Source organism: Vulpes lagopus, chromosome 1, assembly GCF_018345385.1.
Source record: "Vulpes lagopus strain Blue_001 chromosome 1, ASM1834538v1, whole genome shotgun sequence".
In the NCBI taxonomy this organism is placed as follows: domain Eukaryota; kingdom Metazoa; phylum Chordata; class Mammalia; order Carnivora; family Canidae; genus Vulpes; species Vulpes lagopus.
This window is the reverse complement of record NC_054824.1, coordinates 78983042-78999561: the sequence shown is the minus strand read 5'-3', so window position 1 is coordinate 78999561 and position 16520 is coordinate 78983042. Positions and strand designations below refer to the sequence as shown.

Below are 16520 nucleotides of genomic sequence, written 5' to 3'. Positions count from 1 at the left end.
CGACACCCAGGTGACACAAAAGCATCCTTAAAAACGCGTCCTGGGGCGGCCCGGGTGGCTCAGCGGTTTGGCGCCTGTCTTGGGCCCAGGGTGTGACCCTGGAGTCCCAGGATCGAGTCCCACGTCGGGCTCCCTGCGTGGAGCCTGCTTCTCCCTCTGCCTGGGTTTCTCTCTCTCTCTCTCTCTCTCTCTCAGGAATTAAAAACAAAGCAAAACAAAAAACACAACCGCGCCTTGCACGCTGCACCGGGGTCGGGGGGGTCGGGCGGGGGGGCACCGCCCGCAGAGTCTGCGCGTCAGGCACGTCCCACACGCTCCGCACGCAGGCCCCGCCCCCCGCCCCGGGCGGCACGTAGGCACCGCCCCCGCGCATCACGCAGGCCCCGCCCCCCGCCCTCGGGTCGCCCAGGCCCGCCCCGCCCGCGCAGTCAGGCTCTTTCCCATCGCGGGCGCTTGGTGACATTGAATGCGGTCGCGCCGTCACCGCCCGGGAGGCGCTGTCGGGTCGGCGGAGTAGGCGGCCATGGGGAGCCTGCGCGGCCTGCGTCAGGCGGCGGGTGAGACGCGGGCCGGGCTGGGGGCGGTTGGAGGTCGGGGAGTCCTCCTGCCCGCCGGGCCTGGTGGCTGCTCGTTGCATCACGCAGCCCCAGGTGGCTCGGAATCCCACCCCAGTGACGACAGAGCGAGGGCTGAGCGCGCCCGGCTGAGCAGGTAGTCGGGGTTGGCCCAGTGACCGCCGCGCCTGGCCCTCCCGCCAACTTAACGGCCCTTGCTCCCCGACCCTTATCGCCCCCATATCCCCGGTTCCTAATGCACCAGCCATCCCCGGGACTCCCCCATTGCCTGGTGGGTTCAGCCTTCTGCTCCAGCTCTGAGTCTCCCCAGCCTCCCCACAGTTTCAGTTTATCCCTGCTCTTAGAGAAAACCTCGAGTCTAGGGTTTCCCACGCACTTAGTGTCTGATTAGCAAAGGAATTTAAGGTCTTACAGGATAATAGGAGGGGGGGGGTTTGTTGCCTAAGATAGGGGGTACATTTCTTATAAGCAAATCTGCAATTAAGTGCTTTGAATTTTGTTGAGGAGAGTGTTCTATAGAATCTGCAGTTTATTTTTCTAGCAGGCATCTGCGAAATGGGTATTTGAAGTCAGAATTTAAGTTGTCGTCTTGGGGAACCAGCAGAGCCTTTGCTTAGTAGGGACTGAGAAATCTGCATTTCACGACTGCTTGACTTTTTTCTAGGCACCAGGGCAAATCACTTTTAAGTCACCTTTGATAAGGTATAATGACTGATGACTGATCTTTTATTCCGTGGGTGACAAATTACGAAAAAGGTATTTATTTCCAATTTTAAAGTTAGAATCGCCCCCAAATTTGCCTATTGAAATAGTGTAAATATACATTGCAAGTGTACCTGAAGTAACGTAAAAAAAATTATCTTTTGTGTGCTTATTTTGTGTTCAAATGGAGAATGGACTGGAAAACATGTCTCAAACTGAAGAATATTATTTACTTCCTTTAAAGTAAACGTTCCCTCCACTAAAAGAGATTGATTTCATTGATTTATTTAGCTTTGTGGAACTAATTTACCTAAAATCTTTTGTGTACATCCTACTGACCTGTTAGCTGTTACAAGGTAAGTGAAAGAATCATTGCTCGGGAAAAAAGCTAAAATAGACGGAGTGACGGAGACTTTGACTACATCAGAACTAAGACCTTAGAGTTTTAAGCAGTTTTATCTTCCTGCATTGAAAATATATTTATGCATTATAAAGATCCCAAAGCCTCTCTGCAGACTTCTGATATTTAAGAACTTCACTATTGGGCACTCAATCAAAACAAAATTCCTTGAGCAATTTAAGAACAATGTATTGTATTCCGGATAGATCCACTTGAATGTTATATGAAGAACTCTTAAAAGATCTTCTTTGAATGTCTGATGTTTTGTGAGCAACTAAGCAATCTGCCCTTTCACCCACTTGTGGCCGTTTTAATTTTTTTTTTAAATTATTTATTTATGATAGTCATACAGAGAGAGAGAGAGAGGCAGAGACATAGGCAGAGGGAGAAGCAGGCTCCATGCACCGGGAGCCCGATGTGGGATTCGATCCCGGGTCTCCAGGATCGCGCCCTGGGCCAAAGGCAGGCGCCAAACCGCTGCGCCACCCAGGGATCCCTTGTGGCCGTTTTATAGTTACATACTTTGACATACATTATTTTACTGGATTGATTTCTTATAGTACCCTTCTTAGGTAAATCTTATCATCCATCCTCCAATGTACAAGTGATAAACATAGGTCAGATGGTTAAATGACTTGTTCAAGATCATATAGCCATAAAATGTTAGAGCCAGGAGATGAGTAAGTACCATCTAATTCAGGAACTTGTGCTCTTTGTTTCAGTCAAGCGGTTTATTCAGGATATGTGTGTGCTGTATATGTGTTTGTCATGGCTAATTGAGTCTCTTTGATGTGAAATGGGAGAGTCGTGAAATGCAGATTTACTTGTGAAGTGGAAGCACACATTTATGTGCAAATAGGTTTTCAAGTAAGAAGAATGATTTATCAGGCGATCTTAACCAAAGGAATGGCAGACCAAATAGAAACCATCTATGCATGCATCACTTATCCAGGATATTATTTGGAATAAGGTACTCACTCCAGGTGAGGGAAATATCAAATAGCTAAAGCGTAATCCTTTAAACAGTGGGCGTTTTTAAAATTGTTTCTGTTGGAAATCTTTGCTGTACTTTCTTAGTAAACAGAATATAGATTTTTATGAGCCTGAATTTGTTTATCATTTTGCAAATGTAGGTATAGATATAGGTCAGAGTTATTAACTTGTAGGTTCTTGGATCCCTTCACAGATGAGCGGTCCTGTGAACCTCTGCAATTATATTCATATTATTATGACTATATCCTTGTTTTGGGAAGAGAGGATCCATAGCTTGCATACATTCCTTAGAGCAGTCTGTGCTCTTTAAGTTAAAAGGCACTGATACAGGGAGCCTGGGTGGCTCAGTCGGTTGGGTGTCTGCCTTCAGCTCAGGTCATGATCCCAGGGTCTTGGGATAAGCCTCACATCAGGCTCCCTGCTCAGCTGGGAGTCAGTTTCTCCCTCTCCCACTGCCTGCTGCTCTCTCTGCTTGTGTTCTCTCTCTCTCTGTCGAATAAGTAAATAAAATCTTAAAAAAAAAAAAAAGGACACTGATACATTGATTTGGAACTAAATGGCTACTGACCCATACTCCTGTGGGTTCCATGAGGGTAAAGACTAAATTGTTTTTACTAAACCTTAGCACTTATCAGTGTCCAGCTCAGAGTAGGCAGACAGTAGATATTCTTTGGAATAATTATTTTTAATTATTTTAAGTAATTATAATTTTTTTAAAAATTAAAAACTTAAAATTATTTTTAATAATACTTATTACATTCTACAGAATAGTTATCAGGTCAAAGGAGTGGAATGGCTTTACAAGAATGTTTCTTCACACCTTCAGAAAAATTTTTGTTGTCCTAAACTTCGACTTCTCAGCAGATTTTAAAATGATTTTATTATCATTATTATTCCAATACAATGGATCAAGAATAGCAGCCTCTTTGTCAGTTTAACTGACATTCTACAGCATTAGAATCCAGATATAATTTGGGACTCATGTAGTCTAGTCCTCTAATTTTATTGGTGAGGAAACTTAAGGCCTCAGAGGGGAATTGACTTGGCTCCAGAAGAGTCACCAATATCTCCTGGCTCCTATTCTGATTTTATTTCTCTTACATTCTGTTCCTTCATTGTCCTGTTTGTTCTTTCTAACCAACCCTAAATAAGTACATGCCCATTTTTACTGTTCTTTGGCTTTGCTTACCAGGCCCCCAGGTCTTCTCAAAAGGTTTTTATTGAGCACACACTGTGCCCTGTATACTATGAAAGCTCTAAAGTTAATGGACTCCCACTCTTCTAGGGCTGGAGTTTCTTGCAGTGAACAAGTATATAATACATCGGGAGAACTTATGTAAGACAGTATATATTAAGTTCTAGATTACAGAACAGATTTTAAGTGCTGCTATGGTGCCATGGAGCCAGGTCCTCTTGGCTTTGTACAAATATTTTCCCAATTAGTTAACATTGGTAGCTTAAAATCTGCTCTGGTGAGGGTTATTGGCAAACACTACAAAATCAGGGCTTTTCCCCGTTGACTTCCTCCCAAGAACCAACATACCACTGGCTTTAAGAAAGAAATAGAAGTATAGGTTAAAATTACTGAAAGCTCCATTGAAACAGAAGGCATGGGAGATAGACAAGAGCAGAGGTAGGGGCAGTAATGAGTCTGCAGAGGATCTGAGGGGAGAAAGGGTAGTAGGGAGAAAGGATTATCTTGGATTTCATCAGGAGGTAATAGATAAGGTGTGGCCTTTTGAGGGTTTTGAACCACTTGAATTTGGGCAAAAAGGAAGCCTTCCAGCAGAAGTCATTAAGGAAACATTTTTGGAAAATGTACATGGTTGCTGCATACAACATGAATAGTTACTACCTGTGAAGACAGATGTCCACGTGTGAGAAGTTGATGGAAATGACAACAAAGGAATATATCTAGGAAGTGTCTTAAAGAAATTAGTGGCTCTGTGTAAATCAACCTCTGGACAGGTTGATTTAAAGAAGATGCAGTTTTTGAGTGTAGAGGACTGAAGGAGTGTTGCCCTGTTGTCTGAAATAAGAAAGTTAAGGGATACTGCTGTGGCAGAGAGGGCCATGCACTATTGAGTGGTAAGTGGCATGGAGTTTCAGGTGAGTGTGGGGCCTCTTAGTCAAAGACCAGGGGACAAAGAGGGAGTCCTCCCTGAGACAGACAAATGTGGGATAGAGGCAAAGACTAAAGACTGAATCTTGGAGGCCTGACACAGTGTAAGGAATAGGAAGTGGCAAAGGACATTAAAGATGTACATCATGGCAGTCAGAGATGAAGGCAGAGAATGTGGCAGTATAGTGTAAGGAGGGAAAGAGGCCTTGTAGGGGGCTGAGATCGGTAGAGTCAAATGGCTTCAAAGATGGAAAGAGTAGAATCAACTGAGCTAATGATGAGATTCTAAAAAACACAGTCATGGGACTATAAAGAGATCACTAATGTTAGAGCAATTTTAGTAAAACGAGTGGGGGAAGAAACATTATAGTAAAATGTGTGGGTGGTGAGGCTAAAGTAGTAAATTGAATATATGGCACTTATTCAGTCATTCGAACTATGAAACGAAGATTAGTATTTTATTTATAGAACTGTTGAGGACAAGTGATTGTTTTGTACAAAATAGTGTACCCTCAGAACGAATGTGGTATGAGGAGACGAGGATTTGCATCAACTGGTAGAAGTGCAAATCAGTTCTGCCTCTAGAAAGCAACTGTTCTGTTCTTAAAAGGGCTCATCTTCTCTAACTCTGCACTATCAGGAATCTACAAAAGAAAATAATCAGAAATGCCCTCAAAGGTTTATGTAGAAAACTGTTCATTTAGTGAAATTGGGAAACAAATCCAGCCAAGGGAATGGTTGAATTCAGGTTATATTCACGTGTTAGTTGTTATATAGCCATCAAAAGTATTTTTTAATTTATATGTTGGAAAACTGTTTTGACATAAGATGTAGTATTTTTTTGATTATGAAAAATGTATATGTTGTGTACGAGCATAGGAAAAATCTGGGAAGGACATACCGGGATGTTATCTCTGGATGATATGGTTATAGGTGTTTTTATTTTTCTTCATACTATTTTTAAGCTTCCAAATTTTTTGTAATGAGCAAGTGTTACTTTTATAATTTAAAGCTTATTTTTTTAAGAGCAGGGAAAGAGCAGTGTCTGAGTGGCTTAGTAGATTGAGCTTCCAATTCTTGGTTTCAGCTCAGGTCATGATCTCACGGTTGTGGGATCGAGTTCCACTTCTGGCTCTGTGCTCAGTGCAGATGCTTCAGATTCTCTCCCTTTTCCTCTCCCTCTCCAGTAAATAAATCAAATCTTAAAAATCAATCAGAAATTTGGTGAGAAAGGGGCAAAGGGAAGGATCTAGAGATGGTGAGGTAAGTTTGGTACAACATCCCTTCCTTCACTAGTTTAAAGTGCAGGAAAGCCCAGTGTTCTTGCAAGCCTGCGGGGAAGGTTGAGAAAACAGATGGAAAAATAGGGAATTTGTTTGTGTCACAAAGATTTAGGTCAACAGCTAAAGCCAATAGAATTTCAGATAACCACTGCTGGGAATGGGCTGGAATGTTGATAGAGGGGGGAAAAAATCACCAAGAAATGGCCCCATCTCACTAAAATTTGGGCACCAGATACATAGAATCGCAAGACTTTTTCCATTGAATTTCCTCCCCACTTAAAAACTGGCCAGGTTTCAAAGGTTTATTTATAAATCCATTTTTGAACTCAAAAAAATTTTTCCCATAGAAGCAATGTTACAAATAGTGATTAGAGTTCTAGCCAGCCCACAAAAGTCCATAATGTCAATCTCTCTTGCCATTTTTCCTTCCTAGTATTTTTCACGTTTGTCAGGTCGTGCTCTTCATTGGGTCCTGTCTTATTTTCTTTTCACAATCCCCTTGAACTACAGTGTTACGACACTGTCCAAAAGGAGGATTCCATATATATGTCTTCCTACTCCCTTTACCCCTACTTGTCCCTCAGCCCTGGCCCATCCTGCATTCTCGACTCACATTTACTTATGAAATCACCATTGTTATTGTTGTTTTCCTGCTTGAATCTGCTCTACCTGTCCCCAAATCCTTGTGGGAGTTTTTCAGACAAAAGGATTCTCACTGTGGGAAAGCATGGGTAGGTACAGTAACCAGAGATAGAGTGAGTTAGGACAGTGTCTTAACTTAAGTTCCAAGCTCTAGAACATCAGCAAGGACCTTATTAAGAAGGCAGTTAGGTTTGTGAGCAATGGGAGCCTGGCAGGCAGATTTGGAAGTCTTTGTTGCATATATAAGAGCTGGGCAAATCAGAGTTTGAAACCAAAAAATTCCATCCTTTTTAGAATAATTGCAGACAGGAAATATCAAGCCTGATTATTGGGAAAGCTCAGGGTAAGTTAGTTATCTCAGGTTCGTTCATTTGTTTTGTGGCCAGCCTTTAGAGTAGCCCAGCTTTGCTTCTAATGTGGAAACTAAATCAGTGGTTCTCTAATTTAAATGAGCTCTGAGTGGGAATAAAATCTCTAAGTGGAATAACTACCGTAATTTAGTCATTCTTCCTTCTAGGTCTACTGAGCAGTTATAAACATTCGACATATAATTTCATCATAATTTTTAAATACAGTATTGATTAAAAGGTGAATGTGTATGAGCTTTGCAATGGTCAGGATAAGCATACATTTAGCTTTGTCCTCCTGAGACTTAAAATTGATCTGATTCTCAACACAAAAATAAAAATGCAGACTCAGATTCTGTAGGTCTGGGGTGGGAGCCAAGAATCTGCATTTCTAACAAGCTCCCAGGTGATGTCGACCACATTTGAGAATAGCAAGGTGTGACAAGATACATACCAACATGTATAGTTTTCTTTTTCTTTTTTTTAATTTTTATTTATTTATGATAGTCACACACAGAGAGAGAGAGGCAGAGACATAGGCAGAGGGAGAAGCAGGCTCCGTGCACCGGGAGCCCGACGTGGGATTCGATCCCGGGTCCCCAGGATCGCGCCCCGGGCCAAAGGCAGGCGCCAAACCGCTGCGCCACCCAGGGATCCCCATGTATAGTTTTCTTACCTCATTTCCACCAACATAGTCAGATGCCTTTATTTTTAGTCCACCCTGAATTGGGTGCATTTCCTACTGTGCCCTTTCTTTTTCTGTCTCATGCCAAAAGCATATTGGAGTGCAAGTGAGTGAGAGTGACAGTTTTATAGGGATAATATCAAATTTTAAAAATACTGGGATGCCTGGGTAGCTTAGTGGTTGAGTGTCTGCCTTTGGTTCAGGTCATGATCCCCAGATCCTGGGATCAAGTCCCTCATCAGGCTCCCTACAGGGAGCCTACTTCTCCCTCTGCCTGTGTCTCTGCCTCTCTCTGTGCATCTCTCATGAATAAATAAATAAAATCTTTATAAATAAATAAACTAAATATCAAGTAAATGTAAAATATCCACAAAACATGTAGAAAGTAAAAACAAGACATAATTAATACCCAAGTACTATGTTTTAGAAATATTTTTATTTTGGAATAACTTTAATTTATAGAAAACTTGCAAAGATAGTATGAGAGTTCTGTTTACCTCTCACCCAATTGCCCCTAATGTTAACATCTTATATAACTATAGTATATTTGTCAGAACTAAAAAACTAACATTGGTCTATTACTATCAACTAAAGGACAAACTTTATTTGGATCTCAGCAATTATTCTACTGATGTCCCATTTTCTGTTACAGGAGGCCACATCATGTTTCGTTGTCATGTCTCTGACAATTTCACAGTCTTTGATTTTGGTGATCTTGATAATTTTGAAGAATACTAGTCAGATATTTTGTAGAATGTCTTTCAATTTGGGTTTATTTGATGCTTTCTCATGATGAGACTAGACTGGGTTATGGGTTTGAGGACAGAATAACTAGCACAGAGGTCAAGTATCCTTCTGACGGTACATGATATCCATATGACCTGTGACTGATGATTTTAACCTTGGTCAGTTTGTTTCTTCCTTAAAAAGTTACTGTTTTTCCCTTCCCATACTCTGTTCTTTGGAAACAAGTTACTGAGTCCAACTCACACTTTCCCACAAGGGGAGAGGCAGTCCAGGAAGGAAGATTATCTACATATATTTGGGATTTTTTTTTTATAAGGAAGATTTGTCCCTTCTCTCTCATTTATTCATTTATTATTTATATCAATATGGATTCATATATTTTATACCCTAAATTGTAATCTATTACTACATTATTTTGTTGTTCAAATTATTCTAGGTTAGGCTCTATGAGATCAGCTCCTGTGTCCCTTTGTGTATGGCCCCTATCCAAAAACATCCTTGTGTTTTTTTGAATACTTCCTCACTTTCTGGCACTACAGGGTATTCCAGACTCATCTTGTATTTTCTCTTCTCCAGTGTAAAATCAGACTTTCTTTAAGGAGCTTACATTTTTCTCAAAGGAGCCCTAGTTCCTTTTATTAGATAATGGTATTTAGAAATCATAATCTGGGCACTGAGTGTGCTGGTTCCTACTGAAGATTGTAGGCCCTCCCACTGGGTAGAGATAGGAAATATATGTATGTATACTGACCCATGTGTACACATGTACTTAGGAATATGTCCATATCTCACGTCTGTCATCTCATACACATAAATATATACAACATATAAATAAATAGCTATGTAAAGAAAGGAGTTAATACTGAATTCTCTGACTGATCCATTCGTTCTAGCCTTCCACCCTTGCTTTTGGAACTCCTTTCTCTGGGCTCTCATTATCTACCATTTATTTACTTATTTGTTCAATCCCAGTACAGTTGTAAAGTAGTTTCGGGATTGCTAACCCATGCTCCTCTAAGAAACAAGTTTGCCAACTAGAGTACAGTGTTTAATGTATAGTTCTTTTTGTCTTGAGTCTTACAGTTTCCAGTCAAAATGATGTTTTTCAAAGTTACTTAGGTCAGCCGCTTTTTCCTTACCTTGAAGGTTGTGAGGCTAGGTCATGTCATACATTTCTGATACACTTTGATACATTTGTCACAGTCTGCATTCCATCCTGGGATACTCCAGCATCCTGGTTGATAATTTTAAAATTTGGATTTATTGGGGATCCCTGGGTGGCGCAGCAGTTTGGCGCCTGCCTTTGGCCCAGGGCGCGATCCTGGAGACCCGGGATCGGATCCCACGTCAGGCTCCCGGTGCATGGAGCCTGCTTCTCCCTCTGCCTGTGTCTCTGGCTCTGTCTCTGCCTGTGTCTCTGGCTCTGTCTCTCCTTCTATCTCTCAAGAATAAATAAAATATTTAAATAAAATAAAATAAAATAAAATTTGGATTTATTAAAGCTCTTTGTGATGTAGTTTTATGGGTTTTGACAAATGCCTTTATTTATTTATTTATTCATTCATTCATTCCATTCATGAGAGACAGAGAGGGAGAGACATAGGCAGACGCAGGAGCCTGATGCTGGACTCAATCCCAGCACCCTGGGATCATGACCTGAGCTGAAGGCAGATGCTTAACTAACTAAGCCACCCAGGTTCCCCATGATTTTATTTTTAAGCAGATCATTAACAGCCTTCATAGTTACCAACAATACTTGCATCACACTTGGCAGCTGATCTTCATAAAGGTTAAATTCGGTAATCTAAAAACCTCTTTCTCCTCCAGCATTCTTTCAACTTTCATTTATCATGTCTAAGGTCACATCACTGATGATTCTCTCAAGGAATGTCTTGAAAGATTCTGAGGGGAAAAAAAAAGGCATCTTCACCTCTCTGCACTGTCCATCATGGGGCTGGAAAGGCTTTTTAGGGAAAGGAGGGAACAAGACAAAAGCTAGTACTTGAGCCAGCTTCATTCCAGCTGACCCACTACAGCCTCCAGCTACTAGTAAAACCTCTAAGGTACTGTTTTTCAATAATACAATAACTGTAGCAGCATCACCTGGAAAATTGTTAGAAATGGAAATTCTCAGGTTCCACCTGTATTCACTGGATCAAAAACTATGGAACTGGGTTCCAGTAATCTATTATAAATCTTTTGGGTGATTCTGATGCACACCTAAGTTTAAGAACCTCAACTCTAGGTTAATCAGGCATTTGTCAGTCACATCCTTAGAGGCAGCAGTGAGGTTTCATCTTGACTTCCTGCTAGGGCCCTGGGGATCCAGAACTGGTCAGCCAGGGGCAGGCTGCAAGTGCAGCCAAAGGGTCAAAGGGCTGTTTTTCATTTAGTTTGTTTGTTTTTAACTGTGATTCACCAGAGGATGGAAAACTTCTGGCTTGGATGTCTATAGGGGAATATATATTATCTCTTTGAGACAGAAAAGGAATTCTTAATGATACTAAAACTTTTATTTGCTTTTATTTTTTTGTAATTGCAAAATAATTGAAATCATATTAAGTGCTTCACAATTTTCTTTAGTGATGCAGCTTATTATTATTATTATTATCTTTTTTTTTTAGTGATGCAGCTTTTTAAAATTATTTTTTACATTTGTTATTTCTAATATGTATAATATGATCACATTTGCTATGTTTTAATCAACAGTTACACTTTAGGGAGCTAAAAATTATTGGCATCCAGTATGAAGTTGTAGTAAGAAAAAACTGGGAGGGGGATACCTGGGTGGCTCAGCAGTTAAGCATCTGCCTTTGGCCTAGGGCATGATCCTGGAGTCCCAGGATCGAGTCCTGCATCAGGCTTCCTGCATGGAGCCTGCTTCTCCCTCTGCCGGTGTGTCTGCCTCTCTCTCTCTCTCTCTCTCTCTCTCTCTCTCTGTATCTCATGAATAAATAAAGTCTTAAAAAAAAACGTTGGGAGATATTTTCTGATCTAGGTAAACCTCTCATGCCTTCACATCCCTGTTTTCCACCTGTACCCTAGATACTTCTATGATTTCACATCTTACCTTATTATGTTCCAACCACACTGGCCTCCTCTTTGTGGTTCCTAGAACCACCGTAGGGCCTTTGCACTTAAAATTGTTTCTGTGTGGAATATCCTGCCACTAGATATCTGCATAGCTAGCTCCCTCACTTCCTTTGAAAATGGCATTCTCAAAGAGAACTTACCCTAATAGTGTACCTAAAATCTCACACACATTCCCCATTCCAAGCACACAAACATTGCACTTCATGTCATGTCCCCAGTGTTCATTTTTCCTCAGGCATTTACTATCTAACTATATGTGTGTCTATATATATGAATATGTGTATATATGCATGTGTGTGTGTGTGTGTGTGTATATATATATATATATACTTTATCTCCAGTAGAATATAAATTTTACTAGCATAGATTTTTATGTTTTGTATATTGTCTAGAACATTGCCTAACACATAGTAGGTACTCAGTTATTATCTGTGAAAAGAGTATCTCTAAACATGATTTATATCACTGATAGTAATTAGGGGTACATGATAACATTTTTGCCTTATTATTACCCAAACTGAGCTGAGAGGCACCTTGTCTTCTATTCTCCAAAATTGCCTCTGTTCTAATTAAGATGGATGGGGAAGGGCAATAAAGAAATAATTACTGACCTTTTTGCTTCCTGTGGACCTTGTAGCTCACTACCAGTTAACTTTGTTCCTTTCTGTCTTAGTGCCTGCAGAAAGGAATGGGGCAGGATGGTGCACATGGGGCTTATAGATTACAGTAAATAAGGGGTTCTCTGGGGAAGATAGAAAAGTCCTGGAGATGGATGGTGGTGACGGTGATACAACAGTGTGAATAGACTTAATGCCACAGAACTGTACACTTAAAAATGGTAAAAATGGTAAATTTTATGTATATTTTACCACAATTAAAAAACACAGAGTGGTTCTGAAAATGTAGTTTCAAATCATTAGTAGCAGCTTCATAGGAACTTGTTAGAAATGCAGATTCCCAACCCTCACCCCAGAACTACTGATTCTAAACCAGAGGTGAGTGTCCACAGTGCTTTATGTTTTAAGCCACTCACGTGGTTCTGGCGCACACTGATGTTTGAGAATCACAGCATTACAGAATTTTGTTTTAATCCCAAGAGCTATGAAAGTTATTGTAAAGTTTTATAGAATTCTTCATGCCCTGGTAACTGCATAAAATTACCTTGGCGAGACATTTTGACTACTTTAGGGGTAAAATTGAAAAGTGCTATGGAAATGTTTTGAAAAGTACTGGTTTAATTAAGTAGTGCTTCAAAAAACAAACTTAAAATTTAGAGTGTCTGCTGTGTTTCAAGCATCTTGCCAGATGCTCTCACATTTGTTTTTCCATTTAATCCTCAAAGCAGTCCTGGTGCAGTAAATACTATGTTATCCACATTTAAAAGGAGGAAAGAAGAAGCAGAGATCATTTATACTGTAGTTGATCTCCTTTCCTCCTGGTGCACACTTACTGCCAATAGGTGGCACTGGTGGGGTGGTTTCCCAGACCTGGGCAAGGCCTTATGGCATTACAGATTTAGAAAATGAAATAAATGTGGCCCCTTATGAAAGAAATCAGACAGCAAATAACGACAATCTTTACATAAACAGAGGTCCCAATTTCTGGTATGTAAGAGGACCTCTGAAAACCCACTCCTATATAAAAGCGATGTAAACACTGCCAAAAATTCTTAAAATCAAGTTTTTCAGAACTAGAAAATAACCAGAGGCTTGTGACAATCTGAGTAGCATTTATCCAAGAAAAATGACTTAAACATAGTGAGAACAGCAAACTTTATAATAGCTTTAACAGTTTTCTGTCTCCTGTCAGCTTCACAGTAGCCTTGAAAATGAATAGCCTCTCAATCACAGTAACTACGAAAACCAGCAGTTTCTAGCAGGCACTGAGGAAGGCAGAATGGATTTGGAGCTCCCTAAGAATGGATCCCCAGCCCCCAAGACCTGCTACAATTTGCTTGTTTGGCACTTCTCTGGAAACTCCCACTCACTGGGCTTGCCTTTTTTTCCACCTGACTCAGCGAATTCAGTGAGAACAGCTTCTCCCCACCCACCCCTGAGCATACTGCAACAGGCTTGCAAAGCCCTTTGGCAAAAGCCTGCAAACTTCTTGGTGGAAGGCACTGAAGGAGGTCTCTGCCCAGTGATTAGCTAATCACTAAGCTAACACAACATACATGGAAGACAAGGGACTATAGATTAATGGAATAGAATTGAGAGTCCAGAAATAAACCCTCACATTTATGGTCAATTGATTTTCTATATTGTGCCAAAACAATTCAACAGGGGGAAGAAGAGTTTTTTCAACCAATGATGCTGGGAAAACTGGATATCCACCTGCAAAAGAATGGAGTTGGAGCCTTTTCACACACCATATACCAATATTAACTCAAAATGGGTCAGACCTAAATGTTAAAGCTAAACAATAACATTTTTAGAAGATAACATAGAAATAAGTTTTATGACCTTGTATATGACACCAAAAGTTCAGGAAACAAAAGAAAAAAATAGATTGTTGGACTTAATCAAAATTTGAAACTTCTGTATTTAAAGGACTTAATCAAGATAGTGAAAAGACAGGACACCTGGGTGGCTTGGTGGTTGAGCATCTGCCTTCGGCTCAGGATGTGATCCCCATGGGATTGAGTCCCACATCAGGCTCCTTGCATGGAGCCTGCTTCTCCCTCTATGTCTCTACCTTTCTCTCAGCCTCTCTCTGTGTCTCTCATAAATAAATAAATAAAATCTTTTTTAAAAAAGATAGTGAAAAGACAACCCATGAAATGGAGGAAAATATTTGCAAATCATAGATGTGGAACTTGTATCCGAAAATTATAAAGAACAGAAGGCTATTGAATAAAAAGTCTTTGTTAGTTACCAAAAAAAGGGGGGGGGGGACGGACGGATAAAGAATTCTCACAACTCAATAATAAAAAGACAACCCAGTTAAGGAGTAAGGAGGGGAGCTGAATAAATATTTCTCCAAGAAGATACACAATTAGCCAATAAGCAGGTGAAAAGATTCTCATCGTCATTACTCCTCTGTAGAAAAATCCAAATCAAAACCATAGTGGGATATATTGCTTCACACATGCTACGATGGCTTCTATCAAAAAAAGGAAATGTGGACCAGGATGTGGAGAAATTGGAACCCTCGTATGTTGCTGGTTGAAATGTAAAATGTTGTGGCCACTTGGAAAACAGGCTTGCAGTTCTTCAAACGATTAAACACAGAGTTACCATACGACCCAGGAGTCTCACCTTAGTATATGCCCCAAAGAAGTGAAAATAAATGTTTACTCAAAAACTTGTACATAATTTTCCATATCCGCATTATTCTTAATATCCAAAAAGTAGAAACCACTTACATGTCTATTAGCTATGAACAAAATCTAGGATATCCATGCAATGGAATAAGATTTGTCAGTAAAAAAAAAAAAAAGGTACTAATAAGTACTACAACATGGATGAACCTTGAAAACATGCTGAAAGAAGCCAGTCTTAAAAGACCACATATTACATGATTCTGTTTATACAAAACATCCAGAAATGTCTATATTTTCAGAATATGCAAATCCATAGGGACAGAAAGTAGATTAGTGATTTACTAGGGTTGGAGGGAGGAAGAAAGAGTTAGTGACTTAAATGTATATGGGGTTTCTTTCTGGGATGATGAAAACCTTCTGGAATTAGATGGTAGTGATCAGTACACAACTCTGTGAATAAGCTAAAAATCACTGTTGGATTTTTAAAAGGTTGAATTTGGGGCACCTGGGGGCTCAGTTGGTTAAGTGTCCTACTCTTGGTTTGGCTCAGGTCATGGTATTAGGGTCATGGGGAATCTGCCAGAGATTCTCTCTCCACCTCTCCCTTTGTCCCTTCCCTCCCCTCAAGTAAATAAATAAATCTTTTTTTAAAGGGTGAATTTTGTAATATAGGGTTATGTGTCAATAAGTGTCATCTTAAAAATCTTTACACAAATATAAACATAGGCCCATATAAAATCTATAGTAATATCTTTTGTTACATTAAAAATTTTTTTAACAGCAAGAGAGAAAAAGTGAATAAACCCTGTTTCTCACCAGCTTTGTGAAGTCCACCTCTAACCATATTTTACTCCTATCCCCTCTTTTGCCTCCCCTTATTGCTCCAACTCTGAAGCTATAAAGATATCCAAGTTGGGAGTTAGGGACTGCAACGGTACAGACTATTTGTCTACTAACAAATAGATTTTTATTTTTTTTATTTATTTTTTAAAAATATTTTTATTTATTTATTCATAGAGACAGAGAGAGAGGCAGAGACACAGGCAGAGGGAGAAGCAGGCTCCATGCAGGGAGCCTGACGTGGGACTCGATCGAGGGTCTCCAGGATCACGCCCCAGGCTGCAGGCGGCGCTAAACCGCTGCGCCACCGGGGCTGCCCCACAAATAGATTTTTAAAACGACTTGAGCTTTCCTGTGAGCTTTTATCCACATAGCTGTGAGAGCACATTCTTGCTGCATTAAAGACAAGTCTTAGGCATTCCTTTTTTGGTCACCCCAGCATCACTCAGTGCCAGGGCATTAATCAGATTTATCACTGGTGGTGCCTTTCCAGCTTTCTTTTCTGTTCCCTTGTGCTTAATAGCACTCATCTTTTTCTGTGTTCTAGGTAGCTAGGGATTTTCTAATCCTGAATCCGATACCAGCCTTGGTCCCTCTTGTACCATGACTCCCATACTCAGGATCACCCTCCTTTAATCTCACCCTCATCAAAACTATTTCTGGCTGTCTCTGCTTTGAATTATGATTATGACTGGTGTAAAATTTTCATGCTAAGGCTGAAGGTGAAAATGGCTAACAAGTTTTTTTAAAAAACATTTATTGTCATTTTAGAGCACGAGCGAGAGGGGCAGAGGGAGAAGACAAGAGAATCTCAAGCAGATTGTGCCGA

The 16520-nt window shown here is 40.4% G+C and overlaps 2 protein-coding genes across 2 annotated transcripts in view; one reads left to right on the top strand and one right to left on the bottom strand.

Annotated features, from left to right (window-relative positions):
- The first annotated feature begins 401 nt into the window (after positions 1–401).
- The window catches only part of FAM162A (family with sequence similarity 162 member A), a 27355-nt gene continuing 11236 nt past the window's right edge, over positions 402–16520 (top strand). The window contains exon 1 of the mRNA XM_041754965.1: positions 402–557. Within this exon, the coding sequence (XP_041610899.1) occupies positions 524–557 (34 nt within the window). The 5' untranslated portion in view covers positions 402–523. The remainder of the gene's footprint in view (positions 558–16520) is intronic.
- The window catches only part of WDR5B (WD repeat domain 5B), a 22066-nt gene continuing 16106 nt past the window's right edge, over positions 10561–16520 (bottom strand). The window contains exon 4 of the transcript XR_005987781.1: positions 10561–13922. The gene's annotated coding sequence lies outside the window, so the exon portion shown is untranslated. The remainder of the gene's footprint in view (positions 13923–16520) is intronic.